Source organism: Hemitrygon akajei, chromosome 32 (assembly GCF_048418815.1).
Source record: "Hemitrygon akajei chromosome 32, sHemAka1.3, whole genome shotgun sequence".
Taxonomy (NCBI): domain Eukaryota; kingdom Metazoa; phylum Chordata; class Chondrichthyes; order Myliobatiformes; family Dasyatidae; genus Hemitrygon; species Hemitrygon akajei.
Genome location: NC_133155.1, coordinates 1,829,076 through 1,841,054, shown reverse-complemented (window position 1 = coordinate 1,841,054; position 11,979 = coordinate 1,829,076). Strand labels below are relative to the sequence as shown.

Below are 11,979 nucleotides of genomic sequence, written 5' to 3'. Positions count from 1 at the left end.
GTAAGATATTCATTAGTCTCACAGCCTGAGGGAAGAAGCTGTTACCTAGTCTGGCAGTCCCTCCTAGCCCTGATGCTTAGGAATGTACACATTAGGATTGGAGGGGCTGAGGGAGAGCTATGGTGGCTGGGCTACTTGGATAACACTTCCCAAGAAGCATATGCAAGGGTTCAATAAGATTTGGGTTTATGACTGAACCAGGAGTTAGAGGTCCTTAAAATACGTATACAATATTTACATTTACATATGGATTATTTCGCAATCACAAGACAACAAAAAGACTTCTACAGTCAATGAAAAAATATTTCAATAAATACTGGAAATGCATCAACAAGTTTGCGAACGGCAAAAAAAAAAAATCCACACTGAACAGCTTTCAATGCTTTGTCGTAAATTGGGGAAAGTATATTGGCGACGGCGCAAGGGATAACATCCCTGTTCATACACTCTCTCCCTCGCTCTCTTTAAAGCTGGTATTGGAGACCGGGTGGGATGTCTGGCTATCGATTCATCAGACAGACGATACCCGCAGTATTGCAGCCCCCTCAGTTCTCCCCTAGAATCAGCCTTTTTTAAAGCTCGCGTCTCTGGTGAGACTTAAATCGTTTCCGATTCAGAGACGAGATAGCGCACTGAGGAAAGACTGAAGCCAACATATTAAAGTACGTCTTTCTAAACAAAGTGTCTGTTATGAAGCCGGAAGATCCCCGATTCTGGGTCATTCTCGGAAGCTGATCATCAAACAGTGCTTTAATCATTTATGTTCATCAGCGAACGATTTAGACCCGAGGCTGAGAAACTAAATCAACCCACCAGTTCTTTGTTTAGACAGCACTATGCTTGCATTCTGAAATTCCGCCTTGCTTTTAAATGCTGCAGCTTTATACTTTATACTATTTGGCTCGGATGTAGATGAGTTAGAGAGAAAGAGATTATGTTGTACTCTGATTGCAATTAGTGGGTAGCGAAGAGTTAGGTTTTTTGCATTCTTGATTGACAACCGAGTCCTGGCTAGCACGTGGCTTTGACGTCGATGAAGGTGTCACATTGTATAAGAAATGATCAGACTGGGAGCGAGAAGCTACAAATCTCTGATTCCGAATCCAACGCAACAAGGACGCCTCGCCTCGCCTCATTTCTTCACAATTATCAGGGTTCATTGTCCATGTAGCGAGGTGTAGCAGCCGGGAAAGCAGAATTAGCCGCTGGAAGTGCGGTCCTGAGCAAACATTCTGAGCTTGCACTTGGTCGTTTGAGCTAAGCGATGGAGCTGTCCACGGTACCGAATGCCGATCGGGAGCTGATACCTGACTACGTTTCTAAAATGTATTGGGGACTGGCGTTCAATGGTACCTGGGAGGATTTCCAGAACAGTTTTCAAAAGAATATTAGCCTGGATAACGGCACACGATTGAATCCAGCCAACGAAACCACGTCCACAATCCACGCGATCGCTATCACGGCGCTCTACTCGGTAGTGTGTGTGGTTGGGCTTATTGGTAATTTCCTGGTCATGTACGTGATTGTCAGGTAAGGAAAGATTCCGCTGTGTAGGACAGTCTTTATCCTGTTCATCACCTCTAAACGTCACAAAACCGTAACCAAGTTAGTGGCCGGTTTGCACAGAAAGATCCCATCATGTCTACGAAAGCTGGCACATTGGCCCTGAGTATGGGAGTATTTCAGCTTTGATCTACGCAAGTCAAATAAAACTCCAGAAAACCTGGACTGCTGCAAATCTGAAAGTTCAGGGAGTATTTGCCGTTAACAGTTAACTCTGTTTCTCTCTTCAGGACGTTGTCTGACCAGTTAAGGTTTCCCGGCTTTGTCTTTTTTTTTAATTGAAATGAACCCCTCTAATGAAAGAGGGCAAGAGCACTGGACTAGAGAAAATCCTGTCATTTCTTCAGGTAGATATTCCAAGGAGACACGCTGCAGTTAACAGGGGACTGCAGACACTGGAAATCTGCAATAAAAATAAAATGCTGGAAATAATCGGCACGACCGGCAGCGTCTGTGAGACTAGAAACAGAGTTTGAGATGGAATAGATTATCTAGTTTTTTTTTTTGTTCCGACACATGTTCAACATTTTCTGCTTTTTTATTATTTTAGATTGCCAGCAACTGCAATTTCAGCCCCTTCATTAATCATTTATCGTCCTTTTCAACATCCACGCATCACCCCACCCTTTTCGCCTCCCCGGTTTCTCTTGACAATCTTTTGCTCAATCCCGCTCCCATACCTTCATGAGGGTTTGCTAAACACGAGCTGGTGTGTGTGTGTGAGGGGGTGGTGGTGGGGAGGGGGGGGGAAGAGATTCGTCTAGGTTCAAAATAACGCTTTGAATTAAAGCTGTCAGCAATTCCCGTTCTCTGACCTGATATTAATCACTCTTTAAAACTGAATCCAATGTCTCTGAAGTAGAAAATTAAAACTGTGTGCATTTTAATGTTTTGGCAATGAATACGCCGAGCCGATTAACAACATTCTGAAATGCTCTTAACATTTTATTAGTCTTAGCGAGTTCAAAATCAGTTTTTTTTCTCGTCAGATCCTGGACGGTTCAACAATTTCACTCGAGATCTAGTTCATAAATTAATTGAATGCTCGGAAATATTGAATAAAATGTAAAGACGACCGTTTATTCTCATAAAAGTGTCTTTACTTTTAGTAATTTATCGGTTCCGTTAACTACAGTATGACATTGGTCCCCAGTTGTTGTGTTGCTGCCCCCGGTGTACACCTGACCTGTGCATCGAGGTGTTGGCAGACCTCACCCGAGAGAGTCTGGGCCCAGCAAATGCCAGTGTTATCAATCAGGTCCATCCGTGATCTCAAAATGGCTAAATGTCCAAAAAATATCTGTAACACATCCCAGGTGAAAGTGCTTGGAGTCGGTTCTATCCAAGTATTACTGAAAATCGCTATTTGTTGGTAAGATAGATAGATAGATACTTTATTCATCCCCATGGGGAAATTCAACTTTTTTTTCCAATGTCCCATACACTTGTTGTAGCAGAACTAATTACATACAATACTTAACTCAGTAAAAAAAAAATATGATATGCATCTAAATCACCATCTCAAAAAACATTAATAATAGCTTTTAAAAAGTTCTTAAGTCCTGGCGGTTGAATTGTAAAGCCTAATGGCATTGGGGAGTATTGACCTCTTCATCCTGTCTGAGGAGCATTGCATCGATAGTAACCTGTCGCTGAAACTGCTTCTCTGTCTCTGGATGGTGCTATGTAGAGGATGTTCAGAGTTATCCATAATTGACCGTAGCCTACTCAGCGCCCTTCGCTCAGCTACCGATGTTAAACTCTCCAGTACTTTGCCCACGACAGAGCCCGCCTTCCTTACCAGCTTATTAAGACGTGAGGCATCCCTCTTCTTAATGCTTCCTCCCCAACACGCCACCACAAAGAAGAGGGCGCTCTCCACAACTGACCTATAGAACATCTTCAGCATCTCACTACAGACATTGAATGACGCCAACCTTCTTAGGAAGTACAGTCGACTCTGTGCCTTCCTGCACAAGGCATCTGTAATACCCAATGAATCCAAAGCCGGGCTCTTTAAAAAACGACAAAGAAACTAAGAGACACGCGAGACAGTAGTTACTGGAATCTGGAGCAACAGACAACCTGAGGGAAGAACCCAGCGGCTCTGGCAGCATCTGTGACAGGAAAAGGATTGTCAACGTTTTGGGCCGAACGCTGTTCAACCCCATTTCGGAAGATTTCATGACCTGGGCTGGAGTTGTCATTTGAAATTCAGACACTGAATAACCTCACCGATATCCACTTGTCCGGAAAAAAAGGGTTGTAATCTTACACACACATAAATATAACGACAAACGCCCGTTCGGTGTGAAAAGCATTCCTACATAAGAAAATCCACAAACACAGACTCTCCCACGTAATCAAATCCATGAGTAGACTATCACACCTACAGATATACTCAGGCACAACAGCCACGCCCACAGAAACGCCCAGACACAACAGTCACACCCACACCCACAGAAACACCCAGACACGACAGTCGCGCCCACAAAATGCCCAGTCAACAGTCACACCCACACCCACAGAAACACCCACACACGACGGTCGCGCCCACAGAAATGCCCAGACATGACAGTCAGATGCACATATGCCCAGACACAACTACAGTCACACCCACAGATACAGCCATACACAATCACACTCTCACAGAAACAATCACTCCCGCACAAAACTCCAGGGACGATCATAATCTCATCTAAGCACACACAGATACACCTAGAAAGAATCTCAATTATACAAATAAACCCAGACACAATCACAATCGTAGATGGACGTTCGCATTATCCAGACAAGCATCATCACAACAGCAAATACAGACACAATAACCTCCGTTAAAACGTGCAAAAAATGTACATACAGCACACATAAAATGTTGAAGGAACTCAGCAGATCAGGCAAATTCTATGAAAATGAATAAACGGTCTCAGCCCAAAACGTCGACTGTTTGTTCATTTCCATGGATGCTGCCTGACCTGCTGAGTTCCTCCAGCACTTTGTGCGCTGCTCTGGATTTCCAACATCTGCATAATCGCCTGTGTTTACTGTACGTACAAGTGGATTCACAATAAACACACGCATACATACACTCGCGGAGTGTATATCACCATCATGGCCCAGCAAAACCAGAAACTATCTCATCATACTGAACATCTCGAAATACAATCGTTGCAGATTGAGTCTCCTACACACAACGAAACAAGCGGACAAAATATATACACCGGGGAACTGGGAATCATTTTTTTTATGGATTGTGTAATTTCTCTTCACTCGCGAGTAAAACCATTGATGTTACACACCAGTCAGTCTATTCGCTGTTACGCTTGAGGAATTTCGGCTTTTACAAATGCTTCAAGTTCTGTCTCACTTTGTGGGTGATCAGCTGGATGTCAAAATAGTTCAAATGATGTCAACCTCGCTACCTCAGTGTCAATTTAAATCAAGATCGCAGTTCCTAACATCTGCAAAAATACAGAGCTTAACATTACACAGTAAATAACACGGCCATTCTGCAATTTATCTTTATTTAACGTGCAGGAATTTTGCAAATTCAGTACAGAAGGTGCACGCGTGGTAACTGCACCACCTAACGGTTTTATTGGGAATTGCCAACAGAAGATGAGTTGGGTCCTACCTCACCTTCTCTGTTCTTGCCTGTGTTTGCGGTTCTATTCACTAATTGTTAATCTACATTATAGCAAGTCTTGGTAAGTTTGCAATTAATCACTGTTCTCTTAAATGTTAAACAAAGGAACTATTGAATTAATGCAACCACTGGCTAAGTGGGATTTACAGGACATGTACAGACCAATCAATTTGGGAAATATGCCTCCACTGTTCTCCCATTGCCTTCAGCTTACAATGGCACACGAGGGAAAAGAAATGAAGCAAATCCCTAGAATTTAAAATAATGTGATAATCATAACCCATCTAAAAAGTATATTTTAGACAAAACCCAATTCTGTTAAAGGCTCCCTTGTTAACTTGACTTCCTCTTCCCACTAGAGTCTGTATACCTCACCAAATGGTCATTGTACTTAGTGTGTGGGAGGGGATACAAGGAGGATTTGATGAGGTGATACAGGAGGAGGAAACTGGAGGTCCATGAGCCAGTCATCATCGGGAGGGATCAGAGGTGCAGACGATGAAGAAACCAGAGATAAATGAGTCAGTCTTCATCAAAGCTTCAGAGGTGCAGAGAGTGCAGAAGAGGAGTAAACTGGAGGTTCATAAACCAGTCCTCATTGAAGGATCAGAGATGGAGAGTGTCAGCAACATTAAATTCCTCAGCGTTATCATTAGAGAGAACCCGTCCTGGGTCAATCATGCTAGTGCCATTAAAAAGAAAGTAAGACAGCACTTCTACTTTCTAAGAAGTTTGAGAAGATTCAGCATGTCATCTAAGACTTTGAAAAACTTCCATAAGATGTGTAGTGGAGAGTATATTAACTAGTTGCATCATGGCTGGGTATGGAAATAATGCCCTTGAATGGAAAATTCTACAAGAAGTAGAATACAGCCCAGTCCATCACAGATAAAGCCCTCCCCATGAAACATTGTCAGAGGAAAGCAGCATCTATCATCAGAGACCCCCACCACTCCAGTCATACTCTCTGCTGTCATCAGAAAAAGGTACAGGGGTCTCAGGACCCACACCATCAGGTTCAGGAACAGTTATTACTCCTCAACCATCAGGCTCTTGAACCAAAGGGGATAACTTCACTCAAGTTTACTTGCTCCATTAATGAACTGTTCCCACAACCTATAGACTCATTTTCAAGGACTCTTCATCTCATGTTCTCAATATTTATTGTTTATTTATTATTATTTTGCTTGCCATTGCATTTTTTCATTGTATTTACTGTGAATGTTCACAAGAAGATGAATCTCAGGGTTGCACACAGTGACATATGTACTTTAACAATAAATTTACTTTGAACTTTTCCTCTCCAATGTGTCTTGGTTAATGATTACATCTCCCATGATATACGATCACTAGTAATCATTGTGACCATGTATCCTGCTGATCTCTTCTGTCATTACTCAGTTGGCAATAACTGTTGGCTGCATCAGAAGGTCATAGGTTTGAGATTTCCTTCAGAGATTTAAACTACACCGAGGATGATACTCGGTCATAGTTCTGAGTGACTGCTGCAGTGTCAGATGATCCATTAAAAGTAACGCCAGTCAGTCCAGGGACTGCTATATCCCATGACTCAGTTTTAAATAAGAGCAAAGATTCCTTTCTTGTACCCTGGCCCATCCTGTTCCAACACCAAAGTTCAAGGTAAATTCATTATCTGAGTACATATACTGTACGTTACCATATACAAGCCTGCAATTCATTGTATTGCAGGTATTCAGAATAAATACAAGAAACACAATGGAATCAATGAAAGACCACACCCAACAGGACGGACAAAAGACCAATGTGCGAAAGACAAACTGTGCAAATACAAAATGAGAAAAGAAAAACAAAATAATATTAATAAATAAGCAATAAATAGCAAGAAAATGTGTTGACACCATTAAAAAAAAGACTATCCATCAGTAACTATGGAAATTACCTACCTCCCATGCTCACATTACCACAGCCATTTGAATTACAAAACTGCACAAATGGCTGCAAAGTATATTAGAAAGTCTGCAACACACACAAAATGCTGGAGGAAGTGAACAACTCAGGCAGCATCTATAAAGAGGAATAAACTGGCATCATTTAGGACCGAGAATTGTGGCAACACTTGTGGCCTATCCCCAGCACAGCTCTAGGTGTGACAGCTGTTTACACAAATGACGCATTTCACCGTTTCAATCTACACTCAGTGCCCACTGCATCAGGTACCTCCTATATCTAATAAGGTAGTCATTGTGTGAACATTCGTGGTCTTTGGCTGGTGTACCCATCCACTTCAAGGTTCACTGTGTTGTGCATTCAGAGGTGCTCTTCTGCACACCACTGTTGTAAAGCGTGATTATTTGAGTTATTGTCACCTTCCTGTCAGCTTGAATCAGTCTGGTAATTCTCCTCTGACCTCTTTCATTAGCAAGGCATTTTAATCCACAGAACTGCTTCTCACATTTTTTTTTGTTGTTTTTCACACTATTCTCTGCAAACTTGTTGTGCATGAAAATCCCAGAAATTCAGCAGATCCTGAGATACTCACACCACCCTGTCTGGCACCAACAATCATTCCACAGTCAAAGTCACTTAGATCACATTTCTTCACCATTCTGATGTTTGGTTTGATCAGCAATTGAACCTCTTGACCATGTCTGCATGCTTTTATGCATTGGTTTGCTGTCACGTGATTGGCTGATTAGATACTTGCATTAACGAGCAGGTGTAGAGGTGTACCTAATAAAATGGCAACTGAGAGTCTGCTGTGATAACTAAATATGAATCTGAGTCAGAATCCCTGTTTGACTTGCTGAGTTCCTCTAACATTGTGTGTGTGTTGCTCAAGATTTTCAACATTTGTGTAATTTCTTGTGTTTAAGATGTTCTGCAGTTGCCACAGGTCCTGCATAAATAAAATTTAGACCATAAAACCATAAGACACTAGAACAGATTTAGGCCATTCAGCTCATTTCTCCCACTCCATCATGGCTGATTTATTATCTCTCTCAACCCCGTTCTCCTACCTTCATCCCATAACCTTTGAAGCCCTTACCAATCAAGAACCTGTCAACCTCTGCTTTCGTGCGACATTATTACAGCCTGGGGGATTCTGGATTCAGAGCTCAATTTAGTGCCATTCTTTAAGGAGTCTCTGTATGCCCTGTCCATGTAATATGTGGGTTTTCTTCAGGTGCTCTGGTTTCCTCCCACAGTCCAAAGATGTACCAGGTAGGTTAAATGATCATTGTTAAATGTCCTGTGTTCAGGTTAGGATTTATCAGGATTGTTTGAGTTGCTGTGGAAACATGGTTCAAAGAGTCAATGAGCCTATTTTGCACCACATCATTGAATTAAATAAATAAATATTCTCAATAACTTGGCCTCCACAGCCATCTGTGGTAATGAATTCCACAGAATCACCACCTCTGGCTAAAGATATTCCTCCTCATCTCTGTTCCAAAGGGATGTCCTTCTATTCTGGTCCTAGGCTGTGCTCACCATGTCTACTCTATCTCGGCCTTTCAACATGTGATAAGTTTCAACGAGGTCCCCCTCTCATTCCTCTGAACTCCAGTGAGAACAAAGCCAGAGCCATCAAATGTTCCACTGGCTAAAGAAATTCTTTCTCATCTCTGTTCTAAATTGATGTCCCTGTATTCTGAGGCAGTGCCCTCATGTCCTAGACTCACCCATTATGGAAACATCCTTTCCACATCCACTCTATCGAGGCCTTTCACCATTCAATATGTTTTTGATGAGGTCACTCTTCATTCTTCTAAACTCCAACGATCAAACTCTTTTCATATGTTAACCCTTACACTCCCAGAATCATGCTCGTGAACATCCTCTGGACCTTCTCCAATCTTTTCTTAGATAAGGGGCCCAAATCTGCTCACAACACTCCAAGTGAGGTCTCACCAGTGCCTTATAAAGTCTCAACATTGCATCCTTGCTGTTATATACTAGTCCCCTCAAAATGCGTGCCAGCATTGCATTTGTCTCTCACCATAGACTCAACCTGTAAATTAATCTTTAGAGAACCCTACATAAGGACTAACAAGTCCCTTTGCGCCTCTGATTTTTCAGTTTTCTCCCCATTTAGAAAATAGTCTGCACCTTTATTCCTTTTACCAAATTACATAACTACACTTCCTTCTATATTCCATCTGCAACTTTTTTCCATCCTCCCAAGTCCTTCTGCAGACTCCTTCTTTCTTCAAAACTACCTGCCTGTCCATCTATCTCCATATCAAACTTAATCATAAACCATAAATTCTGTCATCGAGATCATTGGCATATAACATGAAAAGAAGTGACCCTTGTGGAACACCACTAGAATAGGCAACCAGCATAAGCACCTTTATTCCCACTCTTTGCCTCATCCCAGTCAGCCAAGGTCTTATCCAGGCTAGTGTTGTGTAATACCATTGGTTCTTATCCTGTTAAACAGCTTCATATGCGGCAAGTTGCCCAAACTCTTCTGAATGTACAAGTAAAGAACATCTTTGTCTATCCTGTTTGTTATTTCCTCAAAAAATTCCAACAGATTTTTCAGGCAAGATTTCCGCTTTAGAAAACCATGCTGACTTTGGGCTATTGTATCATGGGCCTCCAAGTCCTCCAAAAACTCACCTTCAACCCTATATTCATCTCCCTTCTTGATTTTGCCCGTGTTACACTTCACTGTCCTTCCTCGCAGTCTGACTACAAACTGCAACTTGTATACTAGCTGCCCCATCCTGACTATGGTCCCCATCCCCCGACAAATTAGCTTAAACTGATTTCTTTTGATACAGCAAACAACATTATTTGGAAAACCACATCACTGCTTTGTTATTTCTGAGTATTCCTAGACGTGCGTATAAGCTGTAATCAGAGGGAGAGGTTCTGGATATTCCATCCTTGATAGTAAATATTGAGAGAAACAAAAGGAATTTTTATTTCTATTGTGAGGCTTTCACGGAAACTGAGACCCAGTCAATTCTCTTGGAAGTCACCTTCGTGCATTCGGCAGAGAGGTAGTTTGAAATTTCTACTTTCTAACCAACTGTACCATAGGGCTTTGTTTTATGTTGTGTCTAGATATGGTAAATATTACTTCCTGCAATGAGTCAATAGCATGAGCATTGTACTCATTAAATTCTTAGATCATGAATATTGGTGTGCTTAGTGTTCCTAGAGCCAAGCACGTAAGAACTGGTGGTGCAGCTTTTTGCTCCTATGCACCAAGAATCTGGAATATTAAATGCAATTCGAACAAGAGTAAATAAAATTACTTATAAACCTTTAGAAATTAATGAAGCTTTTAAGAATTTTTATTCTGAGTTGTATAAATCAGAATCACAAAATGATAATGTCAAGATAGAAAGGTTTTTATCACAAATAACTCTTCCAAAATTAAATACGGAAGAACAGAAGGGATTAGATATGCCATTTACATTGAAAGAAGGTCAAAGAAGCCCTAGGATCACTTCAAAGTAATAAATCTCCAGGAGAAGATGGTTTCCCGCCTGAATTCTATAAAAAGTTTAAAGATTTATTAATTCCTCCTTTTATGGAGTTAATACACCAAGCGGAAAGAACGCATAAACTTCCAGAATCTTTTTCAACAGCTATTTTAATAGTATTGCCAAAAAAAGATAGAGATCTTTTAAAGCCAGTATCATATAGACCTATATCTTTATTAAACACTGATTATAAAATAATAGCAAAAATCTTATCTAACAGATTATCTAAATGCTTACCAAAATTAGTACATATGGATCAAACAGGATTTATTAAAAATAGACAATCGGCAGATAATGTAACTGTTATTTAGTATAATTCATTTGGCTCAAAAGAGGGAGGAAATGAGTGTGGCAGTTGCTTTAGATGCAGAAAAAGCATTTGATAGATTGGAATGGGATTTTTTATTTAAGGTATTGGAAAAATATGGATTAGGAGTATCTTTTATAAAATGGATTAAAACCTTAAATACTAATCCCAAAGCTAAAGTAGTGACAAATGGTCAAATTTCAACATCATTTCAGTTAACAAGGTCAACTAGGCAAGGTTGTCCATTATCACCTGCTTTATTTGTGTTGGCGATAGAGCCATTAGCTGAATTAATTAGAATGGACCCAGACATTAGGGGTTTCAGAGTTAATCAGGAAGAATACAAGATTAACTTATTTGCTGATGATGTTCTGCTTTATTTAACAAACCCATTGCACTCGTTGTGTAAATTATCCTATAGATTAGAAGAATATGGGAAAATATCAGGTTATAAAATAAATTGGGATGAAAGTGAAATGTTACCTCTTACTAAAGGAGATTATAGTCAATGTCGATTAATAACTCAATTTAGATGGCCGGCAAATGGTATAAAATATTTAGGTATAAGAGTTGATAATGACATAAAGAATTTGTATAAATTAAATTACTTACCACTATTGAAAAAAATTCAAGAAGATCTTGATAAATGGATGGTATTACCAATAACATTAGTAGGTAGAGTAAATACCATAAAAATGAATATATTCCCTAGACTACAATACTTATTTCAATCACTACCAATACAACTACCCCAGAAGTTTTTTCAAGAGTTAAATAAATATGTGAGGAAGTTTCTTTGGAAAGGTAAGATGTCAAGAATATCGTTGGAAAAATTGACATGGAAATTTGATCTAGGAGGGTTACAACTTCCAAATTTTAAGAATTACTATAAAGCAAATCAACTTAGATTTATTGCATCTTATTTTGAGAAAGATAAACCGGCATGGATTAGAATAGAACTAGCTAAAATAGGAGAAAAT

General features: G+C 40.3%; 1 protein-coding gene across 1 annotated transcript in view; it reads left to right on the top strand.

Moving 5' to 3' along the window:
- The first annotated feature begins 474 nt into the window (after positions 1-474).
- The window catches only part of LOC140719835 (delta-type opioid receptor-like), a 33,264-nt gene continuing 21,759 nt past the window's right edge, over positions 475-11,979 (top strand). Inside the window, exon 1 of the mRNA XM_073034762.1 lies at positions 475-1,530. Coding sequence (XP_072890863.1) covers positions 1,265-1,530 — 266 coding nt within the window. The 5' untranslated portion in view covers positions 475-1,264. The remainder of the gene's footprint in view (positions 1,531-11,979) is intronic.